At 46.4% G+C, this 26307-nt stretch overlaps 1 protein-coding gene across 9 annotated transcripts in view; it reads right to left on the bottom strand.

Annotated features, from left to right (window-relative positions):
* The window catches only part of ST3GAL3 (ST3 beta-galactoside alpha-2,3-sialyltransferase 3), a 194920-nt gene that overhangs the window by 5743 nt on the left and 162870 nt on the right, over window positions 1–26307 (bottom strand). For 8 of the 9 annotated variants that reach the window (XM_033000536.2, XM_033000535.2, XM_033000540.2 and 5 more), the window contains 2 exons: window positions 22567–22713; window positions 12063–12209 (listed from right to left, as the gene is read on the bottom strand). In XM_033000536.2, the coding sequence (XP_032856427.1) occupies window positions 12063–12209; window positions 22567–22713 (294 nt within the window). The remainder of the gene's footprint in view (window positions 1–12062; window positions 12210–22566; window positions 22714–26307) is intronic. The other variant, XM_033000538.2, reaches the window with a different exon arrangement.

Raw genomic sequence — 26307 nt, 5'->3', positions numbered from 1 at the left:
GCACCAGCACCGGGAACAACAGGGCCGTGTGTGGTAAACTGTTGGTACTCTCTGGGACTCTGAGAATGCAGAAGACCCCGTCTAAACTGAAAAGACGCTGCCCAGAAACAACTCAGTGCTTGGCTTCTGCTAGCATAAAAGCAGAAACTGAAAACTGGCACTGGGCAGAAAGCTGGCTCTTAAAAGGAAAAAACCCCATGAATTTCAGACAGCAGATGTGGGAGCGATGGTGGTACAGAGCAGAGGGAGCTGGGAGAGCAGGGCTGCATGTGCCTGTTACTTGAAGCCAGAGAGCCAGGATCCCCCAATGGGCTGGAAACAGTCCCACATGTGGCATGTCAGCCAGGGGTCCCGGGTTTGGCCCTCGCCATGCAGCAGCGTCTCTGCTGACACCACAGCCCCTTGCTAGGAACGCACGGCACCGGCAGCAGCAGCCAAGTGTGCATGTGTGCTCCTGCCAGCAGCTGTCTGCTGGCACACAGGCCACGCTGGGAACACCAGGTCTCCATGCACTCATTTTCATCTGGCTGGGCTTGTTGTTCAAAGCCTATCTGAAGCACCAGGGAGCCTGATGTGCCTGATACGTCATTGCACAAGCTGATCCCTCCTTCACATCTTTCAGCCTCATCAAACGGTACGAGAAGCCAACTGGCTTCACACGGGACAAACCGCTTGAGTCCCTCGGTACAGACAGTAACTGAGGAAGCAGCCACTTCTAGGCAAACTCAAACCACCCAGAACATCACCTCAGTCCACATGCAAGTGCCTTATCTGATGGCAAGAGAAAATCTGCTCTGTGCAAGGTACAAGTGGAGCAGGAATTTAAGTACAGGAGGTGGATAATAACATTTCCAGCAATACAATTGTAGTCTCTCACATTACGGCTGGGTCTGGCTCCAGCACTGACTGCAGGGCTGCTGGCAAGACCCATAAACCTCTGGCTGTTCAGCACCCAGGCTGCTCTATACCCTGGGCACTGCCATGAACTCCTCTTTCCAAGCAGAAAGCCACATGTAAGGGAATTCAGCCTCCCACTAGATCCATGGATCTTAGTGGTGTCCACGGCAGTACTCTCAAATGTTTTGTGGTTGAACGTAATACCACAGAGGAAGAGGATTCCCTGGTGAGGCTTTTGTCCCTCCCAAAGAGCACTAGCAGGGTGATCAGTGTGGTGCTGCTCGCTCCACGCCTGACAGCAACGCGGGCAGGAGGGATGAGGCATGTCTTTAACACCAGCTCCAGTTACTGATTACAGGAGAGGGACTCACCCCACTGACAGACAGAGCTAATGGGGCGAAGGAAGCTGCATTCCAGTGGCGGCAGTGGGGAGGAGAGCCGGAGCAGATTTCTCAGAACTGCTCAGAGAGGCAGGGACCTTGATTCCATTGCCCTGACAGGGGAAAGACAACAAAATACAACAAAATTTAGGGTGTATACACCCCGAGTAGCACCCTGGGTAGCACAGCCTGAGTAACACACACTGCTGGCAGGATTTGGCAGGCAGAAGGTCTCTGTGAGATGGCTGCAGGGTCTTGTGAAAAGCCAGGCCTTGGCAGGCTTGTGTTTGCTTTGGGGCCAGGACCATGTTATGGCTGTTATAAGGGGAAGTTCTCTTTTGCCACCCCTCACTGGGTGAGCCGAGGTTCTCTGTGTAACCAAGCTTGCAGGCAAGTTGTCCTAGAAATCTTTCAGCTGATGCAGTGTCCTGAGCTGCAGCAGGATGATAAGAAAAAGGCAATGCTCTGGCCACCTGCATCCCCACAGACAGAGTTGTGCTGTCAGAGCGCTCATTTTGACATTTTAAGCAGAGGATTGTGAGCAGGACTCACACCTGGAGGATGATTACATGAAGTGACTGCAATGCTGGTGGTTTATTCCTCCTACTACTGCAAAGAAGCCTTTTCCTGCTCTCAGATGCTGGCTGTGCTTTGGCTGATCTGGTAAGATGCTCACTGTCCCTTCTGACTGCTTTGACCCTCTCATCCCATGGACACTGACCCATTACTGCCTCATTTCCTATTCTTGTATGTGAGACCGTTCATATTCACAAACCTCCTGCCCCAACTCCTGAAGCTAGACATCAGCATCACAAGCAGAAGACTCCAGCTCCCCTCTCGTCAATCTGTACCTCTAGACAGCGACAGAGCAGCTCAGAGTGTTCACTGCCACCTCCACCTTCTTGTCCCTGCACGTCACCACCACCACTGCTCCTGCAACCTGGCAGACTGGCTCTGCCCTCTCCGCGCTCCGCCGCTCGCATCGAGTGGGCGTCTGGTACAGCTCCCGCTTGTGCAAACAAACGGGCTGCTTGTCGGAGCCCAAGCTGGAGTAATGAGCTTCTGGGAGTTCCAACAGGAACGTCCCAGAAGTCTCCAGAGCCCTTCTTGTTCTTTGGGGATCAGGCTGGGATTCCCTTTGCTTTGGGTCTCTCTCTGAGTAGCAAATCTTTGCTCTTTTCAGCGGAGAGAGAAGCAGCAGGGGAGTTACTCTGCAAGCCCATGCACTGTTACAGCTGTCCACCCCAGAGAGGTGGCAGTGGGTCTGATCATTTGGTCACAGTTATTAGATCAAAATTTGTCATTGGTTAAAGCAACTTTTCAGGGTTATGCAAATGCAGCAGTCCCAAACCACCTGTCCTTTTTTTCTTGATGATTCCATAAGGAAGCACAAAACACCCTCTGTCCCTTCAAGAGAAGCCAAGCAGAATATTTTAAGACTAAGAAAATGTTTCAGAGACCAACCCAGGAGGAGGGTAAGTTCCCCATCTGTAATCAATTACAATCAGGGAATGCCTCAGCTTCAGAACACATTAGTCTTATCAAGTATATTGCAATATCTTAAAATACAGGAAGATTAAATCAGAGAGAGTGAAGTCAATGACGAATGCATTCAAGAAAATCAGAAAGTTGTAGGGCAGGAGGTTTCCCAGTTCTGTTACATCCTCTGTATTTCTGCAAGTCAGCAGTATCTCTCCCCAAAAACCTGCACAGAAACCACAGCAGCAGCAAGAATTGCTGCTGCACTGGTAACAGTTGGTTTCCAGTCTCCGCTGGTGCTGATTTATCTCTGCCTTTAACTTTCACTGCCTTGTCCCTAGAGCTGCTTATTTTTTATGACTCTGCATTGCCCACAGCCTTGCTTTGCTCCTGGCACGGTGACCACCCACACTAGGTGTTCTGTGGCTGTCCCTGAGCCAGTTTCCCAGTTTTACCTCCCACCACACCAGTGACCTGCCTGGTTCAGGACCCGTTGCCCCCTCCTCTGTCAGTCCATCCTCCACGACGTGGCAGCACCACAGACCGCCCTGTCCTGCCTGCTCCCCCTCAGGAGCCACACATGCTGAAACAAAAGGGAGGGCTGGGCACCCTCCTCTTTTCATGTTTACGAGATTTACTCACAGCTCCTTTATGCCCAGTCGTTCTTATACCAACTTGAAATTTTAAGCAGCTCTTTTAGCTCCTGCTTATTCTTAATACATACAGAGAGAGCAATTATCTCGTCCCAGTCTTAATTTTATTAAGCTAAACAAGCCATGTCTTCCTTCTACTAAAAGAGATTGTTCATTTCCTCTATGAAAACTGGGAAATTTCCCAGAAGTGTAGTAGCTCCTTATGTCCCTATTTACCCCAAATGTACTTCTCGTGAACCAGAAAAAAGGCTCACCACTGCCTCATGCAGAGGCAATTTTCTCTCTCTACAAGTACTCCTTTTCTCTAGCTTTTCCAGAGCTGTATTTGCCTTTTTTTTTCACAGTAACAGCCTGGAATCCTGAATTATCCTGTGATTTATTTGCACCTATCTAAGCACTTTTCTCCTCTGCCATTGCTAAATAATGCTATCCCAACTTACAGTCAAAATTTCTGGTATTGCCCCAAACAGCATGACCTTCCATTCATACTCTTAGGTTTCATACCACCCAGTTTATTCCTGTTTTCAAGGTGCTCATGGTCTTCCTGGATGTTATTTTGATCCTCCCTTGTATTGACCACACCTGGTTTTGTCTCATCACAAATTCCACTTGCATACCATTGCCTTCTGTGCCAAAAATTATTAAAGCAAACACTACACATGACCTCCTGCAGGGGAACTCCCAGCCATCCATTCAGCGATGCTCTTTGTTCTCCTTTAGAGAGAATATTCACATACAGGTGTAGCACCGAACTGTACCTTCTGAAGCTTAGCTAATAATATCTCACACAGCACAGTATCACCTGCTTAACTGAATTTCAAACAGACTGGGCTACTACACTTCCTCTGTCCCCAGAATTACTTTTTTTTTAAGTCAAATAAAGATATTAAATTCGTTTTTGTAACCTGCCTTTCATAAATCCATGTTGTGCTTGCTTTCAGGATTTAATTATTCTTTCATTTAAACTCTGCTCTGAAGTTCTGAATAGTACTTCTGAGGTCAGATTAAGAGGTCTGAATTTGACATGATTATTTTCCTTGACTTGCTCTCATCCTCCAAAAAAGAAAGGAAAAAGAGGGATTATGTCCACTACAATCTAATCCTGTGGAACCATGTGTAACCTGATAGATTTATTGAAGACCTTTTCCTCTGGACTTGTGGCTTAATTGTCTCAACAGCGCAGTGGTTGGGACAGAGATCTCTCAGGCTCTCACACTTAGTGCATTAGCTTCAACAGCTTTTGCCTTTCACTGCTGACCCAGTCATTTTCTGTTTCTTGGAACTTCTCACCATAAGATACCCTTTCCCTCACGTTCATCATATCACTCTTACAGAGGTAATATATTAATTCATGTGATTCCCACTTTGGCTCTTTAATCCCTATGACTTTTGCTTCCTTCACCTCCCTGCATGCCACAGCCCTGGTAATTCTTTCCTTGTTTCCATATTAATTTTTTTGCCAGTAGGACTGTCCAGTGTTTTTTTATTTTCCTTTGCAAGATCTAATTCAACTTGACTTTTGCCAGTTTCCACTTTATCTCTGTCCTTTCCAGCCATCAGGGGTGAAGTCTCCTGATGTTTTCCCCCACTCTTCTGTTACTTCTAACACCACCTTGCAGCAGTTACTCATGAAGTTATGCCCACAGCCCTTTTCTGCCAGTTCCCCTTTTGCTGCAAACATGAATCATAGATAATTTTTGCACTTTTCACAAAAAATATATCGTCTACAATGAGTCCGTGAGCTCTTCAGTGCATCTGCTTTTGGTAGCCCATTCTCCCAGGCTAGGCCTAAATTCAGAGGTCAGAGTCTGCACACACCTCCCAATTCCCCTGAGCACCCTGCCAGCACTGCTGAGTGCTGCCCTGCAGTCTAGATACAGCCCTGCTTACCTAGTTCCCTCCTTTTGGAAGCAAAATCTAAGTTAAAACATCCCTTCTGTTGCCTTTCCAATTAATTTAACCATGAAGGCACTTGATCAAAGGCTACTTCCTAAAATGTCCCTCTGCAAGAACCTCATTCCTGCTGAAAACAGCTCTGAAAGGCCATCAGCTCTTCTTGTGCTCTCACAGTTGGTGAGAATTGCTGTGCTAGCTACTGCCTCTGGCAGTAATACTGGTGCGCACCGTACACCTGTGACAGTGCGATTTCTGGTGGTACCTAGCCCCCCAACAGAGGTCTGTGTTCAGTGTTGGGGTCAGCAGCTGGGCTCTGGCACACCCCTGTAGATCTCTTACTGTCTCTTCCTACAGAGGTCTTGTCCAAACCCTAATTCTGATTTTGTCCATCCTACAGCCTTACCTTCCTTGCTGTTACTAGTGCACAGTGGTGCCCCACGAGTGTTACCATACTTCTGTCCTACTGAACAAGGCAATACCTGTGCTCTGGTTGCGACTTCTATTCCATCAATCTTTTCCAGATTTCTGTTACATAGACACGCAGACCTCAGGCACAGAAACAGCATGTGAGGCCTTCGTTCAGCGAAAACGCAGTCAAACAGGTGGCTTTTAAACAAAGACAAAAATGTATAAACCTCATCAGTCATCACTGCTGGTCTGAAGAAAAAGCACTGCCCTTTCAGAGGTGCCCCTGCCCCAGCCTCTAACCTCCCCCTCCAAAGCTGACCTCCATTTCAGTCTGCACCATTCCTTGTACTCCAATCGCAATTCATCAGCAAGGCTCGAATAGCTGTGTTTTCAGTCTATAAATCACCAGGCTAGACATCTGCCTGGCTTTCAAAGGAGTTTTGTTCTTCTTGTTGGCTACCGCAAACTTTAAGGTACTTGGAGGCCTGAAGCAGCCCAACCACCCCCTCCCAAGCAACTTGCGTTGATTTAAAATGCAAAGGACGGCTTCACAGAGAGAGCCCACATGATGATAAAGCGCTATTGTTTGTGCCTTTACAGGCCGAGACTCCAAACTTGATGTTTGTGGATTATTCTGAGAGGTAGCTGCTGGCGGGGAGAGACAGAGACAAAGCTGTGTGTCACTGCGTGCTGCAGGCCACCTCCCCTGGCCCTTGTGACAGCCCTTACACAGGCTGAATGAGAAGTGTTACAAGACGGTGTCCTCCAGCACCCCACAAAGACCTGCTGGGGAAGCGGAGCCAATGATCAGAAAGAAGCCATCAAAGGCAGCCGTGCCACCTCCCCCTGGGGTCAGGCAGCGAGTCACTGAAGTGTCGGGCACAGCTGTATCAAAGGAGCTGACACCTCCGACAGCATCGGGCGCTGGCGCTTGATCTGATGCTGTGGTGAGAAGGAGACCAGTCAGCAGCTCCACCACGGGACACAAACGCCGCAGATGGGCTCTACAAGGATAAGGGTGGCTTTTAATCATGCGCTCTCCATTTTTACCAACCACAAGTGTGTGAGGCAGTCTGCAGCCAGCTGCGGAGACACCTTGGGTGCTCCCTCTGTAGCGTCCGAGGTGACTCCTTGCTCACATTCTTGCTCCTGCAAGTAACGACCAGGAGGCTGAAGCTCACGAGGGCCAGGGAGAATGACCAGGAGGCTGAAGCTCACGAGGCGGGGGAAGGCTGCGTGCTGGGGCAGAGCACAGAGGAGGGATGCTGGGAGCCAGCCCTGTGCTTCATCCCTACGATTTAGCACAGCCTCCTGCTCTCTTGGTTTCATCAACCCTTTACGGATATGTTTTTACTATTCTAAACACTGACACTTTCCCATCCTGAAAAAATTTCTGCCTGAAACACTAGCCTGTTTTGCCATTAGCAATGAAGGTCTATTGTAATCATTATAGGCAGGTTCATTAATTTTTTTATCCGGAAAAGCCTTCACTTTATTTTAAAAATATTCCCTTTCTCCTCACCTCCATTTCCATGTTTCCTTCGCTATGTTCCCAGTGGATCTGACACTTCTACATTAATAGAAGACAGTAACCTGTGATAAAAATACACTTTTATGGAGCAGTTGGGCAGGAAGCATTACAGGACCTGAGTAAGAAATAAAAATACAATAAACTATATCAAAACTCAGCTCCGATGGACTCATTGCTGTGAAAACACCTTGGCAAAGACTCAATCATTTTCTGTACAGTATTTATGGAAGCAGCCAGGGTTCAAAAGCTGTTGCAAAGTTATTTGGAATATAGAAAATAGGAAACGAAGGGAGATGACACACTTGGACATTCTGCATTTTGTAAGTTAAAACAAAGAGGCAGGATCAGATCTGAAAAATCACCTGTGAGAGTTTACACAACAGAACTGGGTCTATTGGGCAGCAGCCTCCCAGTAACAGACAAGAGCATAGCAGGCTGTCTTCATACCATCCAGAAAACCCCTGCTGAAGTGCAAGCCAGGGGCTCTGCACTCCCAGCCACGATGGGGAGATGAGAGACGAGGGGAGAAGGTGCTGGGCAGCAGAGCTGGGATTGAGGGACAGTTTTGCACTGTAAACACTGATCTTCCAGCTCACAGCCTGACACTGATAGCACTGCACCAGTGCACTTCCAGCTCTCCAGTTACGAACAGAAAAGTCTTCTCCAACCAGGTCTGCCTGGGACACACTGAGCTACCCAGGACAGAGAGTAAGGAGGCCATCCAGGACTAAACTGGAGAAATTTACTCTCGTGAGCATTCACAAGCACAGGAGAATCCATATGTGTTTTGCAGTCATACTACTGACCAGAGTCCCCAAGACCCTGTATTTCCCCTTGACTGGTAACAGGGGTGAAGTTCCAGAGCATCTGCCTCCTGGCAGAGCCTTTTCCTCTGGGGCAAGAAATGCCTGCCCAGCCCTCGGGACCCACAGATGCTGGAAGAGGCAGTGGAGGCAGCTGCCTTCTGCGGTTGCAATAGCAGCACAATCTTGGACCTCGAGGGCTTTTACCCCTGCGGGGAAAGCAAAGACTAAGCAAAACTATACATTGGGGATGCCTGTTTCTCCTCTTGGAAATTCAGCCACTGGTCCCACAGAGCAACAGGAAAAATCACATTCATTTCCACAGAGATTTTATCACCTCAGTCTTGGCATGGGAGAGGCATCTCCGCCCAGCTGTGAGCAAGCGAACACATTTTGCTGGCTTTTTTTATGTAATCAGAACAAATTCCTCAGAGATGAGTCACAGGGTTTCAAGGGTGTCCAGAGATATGTCAAGCAGGCGTCAAGCGTAAATCAGTGACACACCTTGAGGAGAGGACCGCACGCTTGGCAGACCCATTCCCCCTGCTGATACCAGGCAAGGGAAGGGGCTCCATGGATGTTTCCAGGGAGGATCCCATGAGCCACACACACACAGACACACATACACACACACACACACACACGTGTGGCACCTCCAGACCCAGGACACTGCTGGTGTTTACATTTCTTCTGTAAAGACAGTGATGGTTTCAGGGTGGAGCTGGAGTGATTCCCTGCAGCTGCTCTCCAGGCTTAAAAACTGAAGATTTTCAGTCATTCAGGCTGGAGGAACCCAGCAGTCAGGGAGAGGGTTTGAACTTCAGAAATAGAGGTTCTGACCCACCAAAGTCTGGCCAAACTGCAGGGGTTCCTGCCTGGGATGTTCATTATAGTGGAACAGCTGCATCCCATGGCAGTTGTTTCAGTGCTGTGATGTTGCTACATTAAGAAAACTTGTTCTATACCCCTGCCCAGGAATGAGTACTCCAGCCTCCATGGTTCTGCAAGTCAGACAGAAGGTAAAGACAATACTTGCATAATTTCAAGGCATAGCCTGCTTTAGTGGCTCCTTTAGAGGCTGAAATGTAGACGAGGACCAGGAAGAACTAGACCTGGACACAACCCCAGAGGTCCAAAGTAACACTGAGGAAAATGCTGTGGATACTCTTGGGCCTTTGGGTGTCAGAGCAGATGGAACAGATAATAATCTTGTTGGAGCTTGGTCAGTCTTCTTTCACTAATGCCAAGGGCAAGGTTTGGCACATGGAACCAACATGGGCCAGACTCCTGATTTGCAAACCACATGCAGGTCTCCCTTCGAGCAGGGTGTGCAGGGTGCTTCCAGTTTAGAGTGGGGCAAATCTCCATTTGTGTGTTCTTTGAGGGCAACTGCAGAAGACACAACCCAACTATTATGCCCTTCACCTTTCAACTCCACCCTCAGATGACTAACAATTACCATCTACCATTAATATTAAATGGCAGAGAAAGAAATGCAATCCTCTCTCTGCTCTTCACATTCCACAATATCACAAACAATTTGTCATATTGGGAGGGACAGAAGCAGGAGGAGCATTAATTATTGATACTCGGGAACAGATGGCTTTTCTTGTACCAGGGCAGTGAAATGTAAGAGGAGCCCATGGGTGAGGATGTGAGGATTAGATAGGCAGATTCATATCAGATAACCAGTCTTCAGGTGGAATAGGAACCTTCCTCCCAGAACCAGCATCACTGGCCTGCAGAGCTCTCATCAACAGCCCTGGCTGCAGAAACAAATCCTCTGACATGTAAATTAGTGAGGCTTCACCAGAACCTTTCAACACTCCATCACCTCTGTACAGAACATTCTGGACGCAATGACTGACAGCTTCCAGACAGCAGAGGCCTGACAAACCAGGCACCAACTGGTCTCTCTAGGAGACCCTACTGGTTGCATTTCACATGTTTATCCTCATCTACTGCCCTGTGCCATGCAAGGTTTATTCCTGAGACCATGTATGGTGTCCAAGAATGACTTTCCTGTCTTCCTCTTGCTTCTGCATCCCATTCAGGGTGCTGGCCTCCAGAATCAAAGATCCAAGTGATCTGGACTAGCGACTTCAACCAAAGACTCTGTCATCGAACTACTTCTGCCAAATTTTCCCGCTGATCCATGTAAGGATCAAGAGCAAGAAGACTTCATTCTTGTCAGCTCATGTGTAGGTGTCCTTCAGGTCAGAGACACCTACCAGCTTGCAAAACAGGCTTGGCACAGGACACCCGCTGCGAGTGTCCCTGTGTCCAAGAGCAGACTGACATCCTTATGAGACAGGAGGAACAACTGGGCAAGAGTGATTCTTCACCAAAGGCAGCCGATTCACCAGAGTGGATGCCGTGGCATTACAGAGACAAAAGCTCTTCTTGAAACTTACATGAACAGTCTGTGTACCCACTGCTGGAGCCAGGCATCTGTGTGCATTTTCAGTCTGGTGTAGCTGTGTCTTTGCTGGAAGACTAAAGAACCAGCTGCACTGACTCAGACCTGGGCCTGCCCAGGGTCCTGTCTCAAGGCAGTGGTTGTAAGCAAATGTCCAGGGAAGAGTCAGAACTGGGCAAGTCAATGGTGATACATCCTCTACTACTGCAAGACTGATATTCTTTAGCTATTTTCTGCTCGAGGATTTCACAAGCCAGACACCACCTCTGTATATAGTGACTCAATTCAGTTTTTCCTCTCTGGATGTAACTCTTAAACCCTGTAAATGGACACTCACTTTCTCAGCCAGGACAGATTAAATCCATGGTTATTCCATTGAGCAAGGCAGACATTCTTGCTACCTCCACAGGCCCAGACGTTACCTCAGGACGACAATGTCCAGTCCCTTCATATATCGGGGACCTCCTCACAGTCTTTTCCCAAACTTAGTTTGTTCCCTTGGCCTCCACTGAGAGGTTGTTCCAAAGACTCATTGCCCTGACAATTAGACACGCTCTTCTCATTTCTCAAGCTAACTAATCACTAATTTCTAATTCCTCTCAGTCTGCCTAGGGTCATGCAGCCTGCAGCCTGTGAGAGGCCTAAGACAAATACAATCTTGTGATTTGGAAAAACACAACTTTCCAGCTTCCCTCCTGGCCTGGATCAATGGCGAAGTGCTCAAGTTGAACAAAAGCTAAGTGCCAAGAGACAACTACTGTCCATGAACAATACAATTTTTCACAAGGTGGAGTAGGATGGAGAAAGTTTCCCTATTTAGGAGCCAGTGAAGAGGGAAGCAATCTTAGGAAGACCTGGGCCCCATCTGTGCTGGGAAAGATTGAGCTCTACGAAAAAAGCAGCAAACCTTCCTACTATAGAAGCTTTGACCAGTGTCCAAGTTTGCTCTAGTTTGGTACAGGAAATGGACTGACCTGAAAGAATCTTTATACTGCTGCATTATACCAACATGCGAGCTCTTCCTCCTCTAAAAATGCTGTTCATCTCACTGTGATAGCACCAGAAAACGTTTCTAATGTAGATCTGGTTTTAAAGAGCAGTCCCCACAGAGCCGTGATGTGTTTACACTAGCTAACTGCTGCTGAACAGTCAGCAGAGAGCTAACATGCACAGGCTAATCTCACCTCCCCCACATTTCACAGGGGCTGAGGAGAGGATCATCTAGCAAGAGAAGCCTGTGGATTAGAGAGCAATACAATGGATCAAAAAGCAAGTGGAGGCCACATCTTTTCAACCCCAGAGCAGAACTGCTCCCTTTCACCCTAGTCAACATTTATGTGAATCTTTTCCCTGCTGCTCAAAGAAGGAATCATATTATATACACATTCCAGAGAACTTTTCCCAGCAGAAATAACCATTTTTAACACACATTGCGCTTGGGAGAATGTCTAGAATTTTACACACAAATGCATGGGTGCAGCTGTGCTTTGACCCATACAGGGAAGCTGTAAGTTGACATCACCATCCCAGTCAGGCTCTGGAGTCGGGGCAGTCGGCGGGCTTGGGAGGAAGATGTGCTTGGCAGGAGCTCCCTACCTCTTTGATGGCAGACATCTTGATGTTCTCATAGTAGTGCAGCGGTGCATTGGGTGAACTCATGTCATAGCCAAACCCAGCTACCGCCACCTCATCACAGTTGTGGAGCGCCATGGTTATTGCTACGCTTCCCAAGGTGGGGATGTTCTGAGAGGAGAGAAAGCAGGAATGGAAGTCATTAGCAGTTTGCCATTTCTATAATCAAAGATTTCCTCTTATTGTCTCTGCTCACAGGGGCACTGCTGCTACTAAGCAGAAAATCAGGAACAGGGCATTTGGCTATATCTGCACATCAGCTGCCCAATGCCAGCTTGTGGGGTCAATAGTCTCCCAACTTGTAAAGAAAATCATATGTTAGCCAGCTTAATACAAAGCATCTAGCACAAAAGCAGCAGCTCTTGTTTGAGGGTCTATGACCTGACTCTCCAGGGGAGTATTGCAGGGCAGAGGGATTAATGCAAATGGTCAGACTCCCCTTCCACAACTTCGCTATCCTGAGAACGGGGCAGCAGATGAGCTGGAGGATGAATCACAGTGGATAAGTTAGTTTTCTGAAATTAGAACAGATGTAGATACTGGATTACAATTCCGTGCACATTACTGGCTTCCAGCTAAGCTAAAGAGGAATACTTATTCCAAACGGGCCACCATACAGGAGCAGAAGTGAGGAACAGCACAAACTATTTTAGTGATGGCAAAAGTGGTTTAAGGAGGCTGTTAAACAGCTCTGGGAGATGGAGAGGAGATCAGGCAGCCCCAGTCAGCAAGGGTACTGAGACCCCTTCCTTTGCTCATGGGCACCCCCACCTGCAAAAGGCACTGGCCTGTGCCATACCCTTCCTAGCCACAGCACACTGGGAGACAAGGAGCAGTGGGAAGAGTCAGAGATGGGTGCTAGCACTCCGAGCAGGGTCACCCCAACTGTCCTCTCCCGTCTGCTGACCTGCTGTTTGCACCAAAGTCCAGCCTCAGCCCTTCCCATTTCACCTGGCTTCTGCTGAGACCCCGTCACAGTGGTGCTGTATGGCTGCAACTCCTCTTGTGTGTCCAGATGAACATGATCGCTGTGACAGACGAGTGTTTCCAGTGTAAAATCCTAGCTCACAGACTTTTCTAGCTCCCCTTTAGCTAGATGAATTCAGAGGTAGCTTTACCCTAGGGGCTAGGGAGAGGCTGAGAAATCCACCCACATATCTTATCTTCATTTGTAGAGCATCCAACACCAGCCATATCAAAAGTATCATGAATTCAGAGGACATGCTCAGACAGTCACCAAGGTTGACAGCCTCCTAGGTGAGACGTAGAAACCAAATGCGCGCTTATATTTTGCATTTAAAATGGTTCACCCTGAACCTATGAGCAATGCTATTGCATTTCACCTGATGTTTGTAACAGACTGGGAACACAATGTTTTGAGTTTCTGCCTCTCGTTCAAAGGAACCAGCTTTTGGCAGCACACTACCTTGCTCACTTCTGATTGCCTGACCAGTCCCAAGACCAACATTTTCCAAGCAAAGAACGCCACTCACACCCTGGCCAAGATGTGCAGAGCTGGGAGCACAACCCATGTGCTATGGAGAACTCCACTACAGTGCACTGGAATTACACTAATGTGAAAACGAATGTGCAAAACTGCTTATGGCTGAATCAGTGAGACATTAAACTCAAACATTTGCAGCGCAACTGTAACAGTGCACATCTGAAATGAAAAGGCCTTACTACATCCTCCTGTGTCAGCTCTAGATGCTAGGAAAAACAGCAGAGTCACTTTGTTCTCACTGCTTAATTTCAGTTGATACCACAAACAATATCGGTTTTATTCTGGTTACTTTAGTTAATTGTTAATTCACTGGCAGCCACAAAATATCAAGGAAGAGTTTAAAAAAATTGGAAAAAGTTTATTAGGCAAGGATAAGAAAATTCCCCCAAATTTCAAAACATGCAAGAACATCCTGTCTTCCCAGGCATGGCAGTTCAAATTCAGATATTCTCATCTTTGTGTTTTACATAGGAGATGACATTCGGATTTCACTGAAATTGCATCAGCTGGTAGCTGGACTTGCCACAAAACCCTTTCCCTCAGCTGAGCTATAGTTACGGTGTCCAAAACATAGTGAGTAAATGGTTACGTCCTTGAGAATGTGTCGTCGCTGGGAACACGACGGTGATGGCGTTAACGCCACCCACACTTGCACTGGGCCCATTCCCACGGTACAGCTCAAGGGAGACGCAGGGTCTTTGCCTGCAGGGAATTTCACTGGCCAAGTTAACATTTAAGAGCTAACTTTCTAATGCGAGTCTTACAAACCACAGAGAATTAATCATACTACCCAACCTTACGGGAGGACTGCCAAACCACCAATAACTTTCTTTCAAGCATATTCTTATTTCTGTTTGGAGACTAACAGATTACAGAAATCAGAAGTGAATTTTCCTTTGGTCACCAAGTAGCTTCCTGACTTTATTCTACGTATAATACCTCCAATGGCCTTTATGGAAAAATAGGAGATAATTTTCTCATCTGCTTCTGTTCTTCAGTAGTTCCTGACATGCCAGTATCTCAGTACTGTCTGGTCCTCTCTCCAAAATTATTAAAATACCAAAGACTACCAAAGACTTCCTAACTTCTCAGGTGGTAGTAGGTGTATCTGGTTTGGCCCCTACAACTATCAGAAATTCACATGGTGTCCTTAGCAAAAGAGTTTTGTGCTGCCCAAAAATCACATTCTGAAACTGATGATCTGATGGCAGTTTTTAATTAAATTATGCCTTATTTATGTTAGCACCCTCCAACACTAGGGTAGCTACAGCCTAGCGTATGTGTCCCTGTTGAAGAGAGAGACCTGCAGCCATTCACACCTTCACTGCTGAGATGCAGCCTCACATCCCACTGCTGCAGGCAGAACCTTGTGGGATAGAGAGTACCACCTAAAAATACTGTAAAAATTATTATCCCTGCTACTCATCGAGGGCAGTAACTGTTAGGGCAGCATGGGGCTGCTTGCAGAGCCCACCCTTAGTAAACGGCAACATCTGCTAAGAGAACATGAGCACAAACTGTGCACTCACATGCAGCTGGATCAAATACACATAACTGCGCACTTGCTCCAAAATGCTTATGTTAAAGAAGAAGCAACCATCAGACAGATTAAACAGTAACTGGGGAATTAGAGAGACTTGAGAAAAAAAAAAGGACCCAGCTCGATATCTAGAAATATAAAAGAAGCATGACTGCTGGTTAACTAAATGTCATTAGTAAGTCAATACAGTGCTTTGGTCCTGATTCAGTTTAAACTATAGAAACAGAGCCCTTTTCTCCTGTGACAGCCTGCTGAGCTTCTGCCACTGCTTCCCACTGTTGAAAACGAAGCACTGCCTCATGTTCAGCTTGTGACATGGGAAAATGAAGGCCCTGTAGGATCTAGAGATGTGTCCCAGGCTGTGCTGCAGAGAAGCCAACTCAGCAGCGTTCTCCAGGTCCAGGGGAAATGGCTCTCCTCTCAACAGAGAAGTGGCAAATGAGAGAAGACATGTATCAGAGAGAGGAAATGGTTATAATTATTCTCTGGCTGCACCTATACAGCTTCCAAACTCCCCTGATTGTACACAGGCATATAAATTCATTCGCTGCTAAACTCTAGTCTGGACCTAATGAACCACGTACAACCTTCAGGGCAAGTTGGGGGACAGGTCACTCCAAAAGAAGTTAGGCATCATGGACATGGCTGTGCCAAACCCGGCTTGCCATGCCCTGCACAATGCATCAGTGCTATCTCACCTCACACGCCCTTGTGCCGTGCCCCAAAGACATACCAAAGCAACCACCACGCCTCTTGTGTTATGAAAAGAAAATTCTCAAACAACTGAGCAGGCCTCTTGTTATTCTAGGCCATTGCTAAGGAAAAAACTCAAAATCCCAACATCCTTCCTCAGGAATAATAATCTGGAGTTGGACCAGCTCAAAGTCTGTCTTCCTGCTCACGGCCTTCTATGTGCCTGGGTATTCCTGTACCACCAAGCAACGCTGCTTTCAACCAAATGACTGAAGAACGGCAGCCCAAGAGTGGCCCAGTGCCGAGGCAGCAGCCTCCTGGGATGCCTCCCAGCTGCACAAAGACTGGCCAGTGCAGGCGAGGCCATGGCACGGGGCTGCCTGGAGTGGCCCGACAGGACCGCTGCTCCAGACGTGACCATGATGAGTTTCTGACCTGAGCTGGTGCCCACCAATCAGGGAGAGATGGGAATGGCAAGACCCCAGAAAGCACTGGCAGTCTTCTCCTCCTGCCAGTCCCCTGCCACAAGCCTTGAACTTGGCCTTGCAAGCTCTGTACCTCATGCTGTGTCTCACAGGTTTCTGTCCCAGCCGGGGCCCGTGGTGGGTACCAGGTTCAGCATTCCCTCTCCAGCACTGGTAAATGACTACAAGGGCAACCTCCCTGGATAACATGGCCTGAACTGACAGTCCACATTTCTGAGCCTGTCCTGCTTGTCTAAACCCAAACATCTGGAAAATGTAACATCTAGTATAATGCTCCCCAGGGATCAGCCCCTTGCCTGGTCCCATTTGAGAAAACGCAGCAGACCAACAGGCGAGGCACAGATGACACCAAAAGGCCACGTGACAAACAGAAGCAGAAAACACAGCGGTGGTGAGCGACACATCACCACAGCAGTGCTGGGCATGTGCATCCAGAGGGCCCGCTGGCACGTGTCCTCCATGGGTGAGGTGAGCACATGCACAACGGATCCTGGGTGAGAAAAGTATAAAGACAAGAGAAGCAAAGATCTCTGGTTTTGTGCTGCTTCAGGGATCACTGCAAGCTCTGTGCAGTGCAAACACAGCCAGTCTGTAGCACCAGGTCAGGGTGGTGACCTGCCTTTAGCAGTACAGACAGACCTAGAACAGGTTGTCCTAACTGCTTCTACACTGTTCTCTGCTGCAAGGGGAAAGATAAAAGGCTTTCCCTCAAGACATTGCTGTTTCATCCTCCATTGGCCCCCATGAAGAGGCTTTAAAGACTGGCTTCTCATAGAGGAAAAGAAGCCAGTCAGCAGCAATGAACACCAGCTCTCCTCTGGACTTAATGGAGGCTGAGCATCACCCCACGGGCTCGTGCTGGAGATTCAGTGCTGGTGACTGAACCAGGGGACCATAACTGCTCTTTGCTTGGTGCATGTGAAAAGCTCTTGCTGCTTTTCATTCATTCCATGCCCGGGTCATTCCTGTGTCACTGCCTGGTGGACTGGAAGGAAATGACTGCTGTAAATCTCTTTTTAGAAATATTTGACTCCCTTAATATGTTAAATGAATTCCAGTTATTTATGGGATTTTACTTGGCTCAGGGTAAGACATACTAGATTGTTCAGACTATTCCAATTGTTACCTTTTTCAATAAAAGGGTAAGCACTGTTCAAGAATAAACTCCCTATAAACAATAATACACCTAGATATTCAAATTGGTTTGACTACTATATTAACTTATTTGAGGAGAAACCTGAAAAATTGCTTGTCTGGAAAAAATTGCTACCTTAGTTTTATCAGTTACAGACCTGATCACCTAATGGCAATAAAATTTTCAAAACAAAAAAAATACAGAACAAAACTGTAATAGCCATCACAGCTATACACAACAGTCACTGTATTTTCATTTTATTTATTTATGTTTGCATAGGAAACCCCCCAAAACTACTCTTTGTTTCCATTAGCTGGCAAGTTTGGAAATATGTCATAAAAAGCAATTTAGCATCACTTATTGTGAGCAGACAAGTGCCTGGCATTCTGCAGTGGTCCCTGTCACAGCTTGGAACCCACAGTGCTGCTCCCACAGCTACCTCTGTCCTTGCACCGAATCAGCTGCAATATTGTGCTTCGAAAGACAAGGCAGAGCATCTCTAACATTTTTCCTTCTCACCTCCCCTAGTTATCCCTTGCTGTAGGCAAGAGCGAGCCTCCAGAACTGGTGGTCTGCAGCAGAGCGAAAGGGAAGGGCCAGAGGCCTGTCGCTGGAGACATGACAAGCTGCCCAGCAAGTTTCCATTCTGCCATTTAACTGCTGAGCTCCTACACAACTTAGCCCGAATCAACTATCTTTGACCACATCTAACTTGATGCACAAGTTCTGATTCACCATCTGCCATAGAGCGGATTCCTATGCAAGGCAGGGAGTATTCCTTAAGGACCTAACAATTTAACAGAGGGCAAGCAAGGGCATGACTTTAATACATGCTACCTGCTCTGTGGTAACCATGTATATGCCTCACTGAATGCTAAATGGGAGTTCATGGCCTACTCTTTTTCATTGAAAAGTAAACTCCCTTCCGTTACTTTGCATCTATCATGTGCAGAAGCACGTGGCTGGGCATTTGGCAAGAAGCAGCTGGTATGCATTTACCCGCTACCCTATAATGGCATGTCTGAGTGTCCACTCCCCAGCAGCTCACGGACCAACCACACTGCACTGGCAACAGATCAAACAGTCCAGCCCATGAAGCAGATGTGTTGTCTTGCAAACCCAAAGCTTAACAAAGACACAAAGTCTCTATATTTAACTGACTGCAGCTCCAGTGGCCCTTTACCTGTCCCTCTACCTGCCTTAGAAGATGTCACCAGAGTGCAAAAAAAGGAGAGATGTGACTGGAAAGGATGGAATGGCAGATTGCTCTGGTCCTGCCATCCCCCCTCTCTTCTGCTCTGTAAAGATCCAACAGGCCCCAAGACATGGCCTTCACACAGTGGCAGTCCAGCAAAAACAGCTCAGGAGACAAAGCTTGCTGACACCAGGGCCAACCCTGAGAGAAAGAGTCAGTATGACCAGCCAGGGGAGCTGAAAAACTGCTTCAGGGGCAAAGGGTCACCACTGGCATCTCCAGGAAGGCTGCCTGCCCACAGGCAAACCCTCAGAACAGCAAAGAGAAGCCCTCAGTCGGGATGTGCTAAGACTCCAGCATCAGAGGTTAATTCCCCAGTGCATGAGGGCTGTCAGCACTCTGCAGAGGTGCTAATCCATGGCCCGGTGCCTGACACAGCTGATAACATCTCCTACACATGGCTTCTCCTTCATCAAGTTGGTGCTGTGGCTGGGTGAAGTCCACAGGAGGATGCTTTATCTCTTCAGTAAGGGGTCTATACATTCAGCCATTTCCAATACATGAACAAACCAAAGGCTTACAGTTTTAGGCAGTAGAGCTTAATTGCATAAGAAGTTAAATCATAAGCAGTTCCATGGATGCACAGCACCAGCAGAGAGAAACACTACAGTGTGCACTGCAGTCCTCAGAGTCCTGGTCATTTGTTTAATCTGAAATGTTCTCCTGGACACCTCACACCATGCTTGGGGCTCCCAGGGGAGCCAGAAAGCCACTGCTACAATGGCTCTGAATGCTACTGAGTGCATAGGACTATTTACTGCACAGCAAAAAGCACCATGGCAACAACAATCTCCAGTGTTGTATGTGCAACAGCCAATGATGCCTCTGAACCACTTGTCTCCCAGTAAACTGTCACCAGTGTAAGGTAGGTTACTACATGCCTGAATTATCAGCTGCAATACCAGTGATGTCTGGTTTCAAGCCCAAAAGACCTGTATACACAGAACTTCCACCTAAACATATGTCACATACATACAACTTTGGGTAGTGAGACAGCCAAGCCTGCACCCATACCTTAAGAGGATTCTTTAATCAAAGAGAGGATCTTTATTAGCTATTTTCCTTCATAATAAACCACCTTCAGGTATTCACATTTAATTTTCCCCAGACATTGCTAGGATCCTAAACTGAAGTTCTTCTTTATCATCAGCTTATCTCAAGAAAAGATAAGTCTACATGTAGTAGGAAACAGCTCTCCCTCTTCCTAAGACTTTGGTAAATGGACTGAGGAAACTCCTGAAAAGCTTTACTGGTACCAGAGAGAAGTCACTGTTCATTATGGGTGAACAGTTTTGCTCCTTACTCAGACTTTTGGCTACTAATGCCACAAGTGCAATCAAAATACACATCTGAGTTGTACCCCTCTACTATTCTCCAGAACCATCTGGCCCAAATTATATTATCAAAGCAGAGGATGTTACTACATTCACCCTTTATTGAATCCTGGGAAAACCACTTTGAGATCAGCCTCAAACTATTTTACTAGCTCTCCTCAACCTTGCTGAAAAAGCCCTCAAATTACAAAGTTAATTGGCAGCACATTGTTACCATATGTGGTGTGTAAGAGAAGCACTGAAGTTTATTTAGGCATCACAACCAAAGAAGAGTGGAATATTACTGCTCTTTATGAGGATTTTGTGTTGGCTTTGATTACGAAGGCATCCCCAGCCTTGATCCTCCTGTGTGTAGCCTGCCCAACATACCAGAGCACACTGCAGCATGGGGGCACCAATCTGCCGCCATCCCGGTTCCCCAGGAGAAACTCAGGACACATACTCTTCGCTGTGCTTTTGCTTACTAGACCTCAGCATTTTCCTTTTCCATGTGCATATACTTATTTCTTGAGTAGTTTTCCAGGCTTTCTAGCCTCTCTAAAGCATGACCCTGAACCCAACCAGCTATGCTCTGCGGCTGCTGGGTCACACTGTCTCTTGTAGAGCAATGCTCCTTGCTCTAGATGCCTCACTCATCTTGCTGGATCTCTTTCAAATCTTTAATGAGAGTTGGATTCTCGGTCTACAGGCTCTGATTTCCACTCTTCCTGTTTAAACTCTCAGTGAAAAAAAGGTCTGTAGCAAATCTTCATCACCAGGATCCTACTCAGACTCTTCTCTTTTTTCACTGGCAGCAGTAGCTTCTGTTGGAGACTTTGCACCGATGCAGCAGCATTCACTAAGTGTGAAGTCCCAGCAGCTCCAGGACAGCAGTCCATAGTTGCCGTCTGATGTAAAATTTGTACCCACAGGCTAGAAATATTCTCTGTTTTTAAACTATGACAGAATCACTATATTAGAGTGTCCTTGTACAGACAACACAGGATATACTAACGTCCCAGCCCCACAGATGCACCTGCAGAGCTCCTGTTGCCTCCTGAAGGAATGAACTATAATTTACACAGTCTAGCAGGGGTCATGGGCAAAGATTGCTTGCCTTAAAGCTCCATAAACTATTTTTAAATGCTCAAATGTACTTTCATGAAGTGAAACATCAGTTTTCAATTAAGATGCCTTCATTTCCCAATATGATGTGTGTTAAACAACCTATCAAAACCTCATAAACTTCAGTTCACAGCATTTTCATTTCCGGATTCTCTCTTCTCTTCTCAGTTTAAGTAATATCTTGTGTATTAAAATAACGTGTTTAAAAATAAAAACAAATCTGGAGAAAATAAAGGCAAAACTCTGATGATTTCTGTCCTTTACTGGGGCAGCAATCTTGACTTTCTGGAAGACAAATCAAGACCACATCATTCTAGAGGTAAGTTCTGGAGAATGCAGAGAGGTGAAGAAAGTTACTTCCTAGCTGACGGGAATACTTGGGATAAGATACCTTCAGTGCACAGAGCACAAATCCAGTGCTTCCAGAACCCCATGACAGCTTCTGTACATACATATGCAGCAATGCATTTCACAAAGACCCATTCTATGTGGCTGAATCTGTCTGCACATCTTGCACACTGTGATTTAAAAAGTGAATTTCTTATCTCTAGGCACCCATCTGACGTGCACAAAAGAAACATCTCTAATATTTCTGAAGACTTCATGATATAATTAGAGCATGGAAAATGAGACACTATTCTGTCTAGTCCAAATCCACGCTGTGACATGGCAAATCTCCTGTACTGATAACAATGGAAGGACAATGCCACAGGCAGAGCAAGCAGACCTTGTCCAGCAAATGTACTTCTCTCTGGGTTTGTCAGCTGTGCTAATGTGCCCAAAAATGTCACGTGTAATCTCTATCAACAACTATATCACATGTGTACATGAGTAATTTACCCACCCAAGTACTACTTTCTCTAATGGCTGATATATTAGGTAGAGCAAATATAAATAGGTTCTGAGGACAGCGTTGCAGTGTGAAATAATCCAGAAAACCCAAGTCATCGCCTACTCCACACCACTGCTCCAAAAAGCTGCACTGAGGGTGAGAAATAGGTAAATGACTATGGAGTCATTTTGTTAATAACTACAATCTAAAATGGTTTTGCATTGTTCTCTTTTGTAAGCATTTACATCTAAAACTTGTTGCTGTAAGATCAGAATTTCTTACCAAAGGCCTCATAAAACAAACCTTTACCCTCTTTTACTATAAACCTGGGATGTAACTTTACAGTTGCTTTCAAGGCATTGCTGAAATGTTGGCAATCCCCCCTCAAATCCTCAGTGTGTTCCAAGGAAGGATTTGCCTTGGCCTGAAGGAGGTTGAGCACTGCCACCAGGACAGAGCCAAAGTCCCTTTCCTTCAATGCCCAACAGTGGAGACCCAAAGGAAAAAGCAGGAACAGTGTAAGCCCACTCTGCTGCTTGGTCTCTTGTCCTTCCCCATGGTTTTGCTTGCTTCGCTTTATACCTACCCCTCTGCCCATCAGGCCGTTGTTGAAAGGCAGTCCGATGAAGCTGAAAGCTGCCTCCTGGATGAAGTAGGGATTCAGGATACGTATCTCATGAGGTTCCCTTGGCACACGGGTTGCCACTGACTTCCAAAAGCCGTCAGAGGCACTCTGTTAACAAAAAAAACAAAAACAAAACCAAAAAAAACCAATAAAACAGGAAAGATAAAACAACAAACACAATTATATACAAAAGATAGATTATTGCAATTATTATTTAAAAAAAAAAAATTTAAAAGCACTACTGGCAGCAGTTCCCACTGTCCTTGCTCACTGCCACAAAGCACTAGTATAAGGTAGTAGTGGTGGGGTGCATCGTGGAGAGGTGACAGCAGTGTGTGAAGATGCACTTGAGCTAGTCTGGATGACAAGTGTGAGGAAGACCAAGAGGCCTTCAGTATGAATGACCCCCTCCCTGGTGTCATCTTTTCACTGCTATTGGCACTTCAGCTAGTTTAGTTAATGACTTAAGCATTCCAGCACATGCTGTGACCACTTCTACCTGCCTCCAAGGGGAGGTACCCTTGGATAGCAAATGCTTTTAAGAACATTCAAGGAGCTAAAAATGACCATACAGCCCTACTTTCAGTGTAAGCTACATGCTTCCCACTTTATCCTAGATTTATCCTTTTCTGTTAGGTTTTACATGAATTAAGCTGTAAGCTTATAAAGATGGCATATTGACTTGTGAAGAGCCATGCATGTTCATGGTACAAGGGAAAAAACAACTAAGTATGCCCTTTATGTTTACCAATAGATTGTTTTTTAATTAAAGTCTTCATCCCGCCAACATGGGAGAACACTAGTGTTGAATACTGCTGCCCAGCTAGACAGCCCTGCCCAGAGAGGGGCTCGTGCCTCTCTGCCACGTTACTTTATATCATTGTTCCTGCTGGTCCATATGTTATCAGGTATAGTATGTACTGCCCTCAAAATAACCAGAGGCTCTGTGTTCACACGACTTACAGAACAATTCCGTTCCAACGTTTCACTTCTGTTTGGGTTAAAAATTCAGAGCAAGGTACAAGGCAGATGGCAGGAGTTTTAATCTGCTAACCAGTAACTTTGTCAGGGTAATCTGATTGAACACTTCCTCGCAGCACTGAGCCATCTTCCCTTTGTTCTCCCTGACAAGCAACAGAGGCAGACTCTACATAAAAAGCACATGCTTTGGAAGTCACTATTTACACCCGTTTTGGGTTGCTTGCAGCTTAACAGTGACTTCACAGTTGCTTTCAAGGCACTGACAAAAAAGTTGATGATCCCCTGCAAAATCCTCAGGAGCCTCCCTTGCCCAGTAGTGATTACCCCTGTAATTATCAACACTAATTCTGCCACAGCCGATGCCTGCTGCATTTCACACGCCAGTTGTACTGTGTGTGGCTGCTGCGCACTCTCACGCCACGTGGTGCCGAACACCTTACAGAGGCTCTTTATGGAACTATCCCAGGGTTATCTTTAGCTGCTGAATTTCAGATCCTGAAGAATGAAACTTTGGTAGATGGCTCTTGCTACAAAAGGCATTAACACAGCAAATTCAATGAGGATGCACACCGTTAGCCAAACCAAGAGTCCAAGACATCCAAATGCCACTGCTATCCCGTTTTGATCCCACGTGCCCACTCAAAGCTGCCCAAACACTTTTGATGACCAGGGCAAGGATCCTGTGATTTTAAGTTCGTGTTTTGACAATGGCGAAGTGCTCTCAGGACCCTAAATGGAAAACTATCCTAATTAACACTCATGTTCTTTCATCAAAGTTGAATTAGAAAGAATGCCTGGTGTCAAAGCAGTCCAATATCCATTTGACCAAGGGATACGAGGGATTTGGTAAGTCAGCTGAGTGTTGTGTCCTTGTGAAAATCAATTAAAAATTGTATAAATATTAAATCTTTGAAATTTCCTAAAGGCACATGTAAAGCAGAGGCTTTTCAGTTCCAGGGAAGGAGGGGATAAAAAAAAATAAAAAAAAGTCACAGATTCCACCTGTATTAAGCATGCTCCATATCTCACAGAAATGAAGATGATAAACAAAAATCTTGAACAGCTACTCATTCAGCGAAACCATCTTATCATGGGCTTAAGCAGGCACACCCTGGAAAAACAGCGTGTGACCTTGAAACTAAAATAAGTTTATAAGTTCAATTATGATTTCACATGCAACTCTAAATATGGCATTGCCTAAATTTTGCAAACAATTCAAACTGAAAGTCTGCATGCCATTTAAAGTGGACAAAAGCTGCCTTTTGTTTGGACTCACACTCCATAGGAGATTTTACATATGTTCTGGGATTTAAGTAGGTTCTACATGGCTTTTACATTACACAGAAAATATTAAAGAGAAAAGAAAAAGATTACAAGCATTTGAGACTTTTATTCTTTATTGTTGCTCGAGCTGTTCAGGAAGAGATAACTACATATGTCACAGTTGCCCGTTTTCCCAGTGCTGTGTGAACCACTAGGTCCATTCCTGAGATCCTCTCAGCTAGTTCAATGCCAGTGGCAAATTAAACGTGGACCCTATCCCTAGCTGGGAATACAACCTGTCCACTTTGGTCCCTTCTGTGTGGCTGTTTCTCCTGTCATTCACCCAGATAATTTCCCTAAGCATTTTCCTCAGCTATCACACTGCTCTGAAATTGCTCTGGTTTCTCCCTTCTGTCTCATTTCTATTTGCTCTGCGTTCTTCCCTGTAACTTTTCTGGGCAGTTCCCCTGAGATTATTATTGAGGGACACCTGGGGTAATCTTTCATTTTGGTGTGTTTTCCCTCTGTAGTTTCTTAAACAATTGTAGGGGGAAATGTGGAGTCTCGGCAGACAGCTCTCCTACTTCCATCTATGCAGGAGGCAAAGCCCCGTATAGGGCTAAAGAACTAAAAACCATTTTCCTGGCTTATAATTACTGAAATTCTCAGCCTTGTGGTTTGGCTCCACAAACCCTGTAGCTCTGAGCTACATCTCAAGCCTTGTGGTTTTGTTCTGCAGCTTGTCACTGGCAAGCTACAAAACGCAGCACCACCACAACTGCAAGGCCCTGGAGGCTGCTCCCCTGACGCAACCCCCTCGGGAGCTGCGGCGCCGGGAGCACAGCCCCTTCCAAGGCTCCGCGCTACCGCTGATGCTCGGCCGCGGGCCGCCGCTGCGCCTGCTGTGGATGTTCGGTCTGATTGGACACAGATGTGCAGCAAGGTTTCCAAAGCAATTTCTTCCCATCGGGGAACGCTGCCCCTTTTTAGGCTGGGAGGAGACAGGCAGCCACACGAGGAGCAGCAGGCACTGGGAGGGCAGGCATACTTTTCCTACCAGATTTGGGAGCTTAGATACGATGGGAGCATCCCCTGTTCTCGACTACAGTGACTAAGCCTGCAGTGCTTAAGGGTGGGCCTCTGAAGATGCAATATCTCCCTTCCTGATTATCATAATAAGTCAGAAAGCAAGCCTGAAAACTGCTTAGGCAATGTTCCCACAGTACCTCACCACCTCCTGCCATCGAGGTGGAAACCATAGGGTCCTGTCTGGAAACCAGGTTTCCCCGTGTTAAGTTCCCACCTTTATTATTTGTCGGTATTACCGTGTGTCCGGAGCCTCAGTCACAGACCAGCATACATGGTGCTAAGGGCAGCCAAAAAGAGCTTATAGTATAAGCATAAAGAAACAAGCAACACAGAGAGGCAGACAGGAAAACATGACTGAAGAGCAAGTCT

This window comes from Tyto alba, unplaced genomic scaffold, assembly GCF_018691265.1.
Source record: "Tyto alba isolate M040663 unplaced genomic scaffold, T.alba_DEE_v4.0 Super-Scaffold_1000006, whole genome shotgun sequence".
Classification (NCBI taxonomy): Eukaryota; Metazoa; Chordata; class Aves; order Strigiformes; family Tytonidae; genus Tyto; species Tyto alba.
The sequence above is the reverse complement of the archived record's forward strand: the minus strand, read 5'-3'. Positions and strand labels throughout refer to the sequence as shown.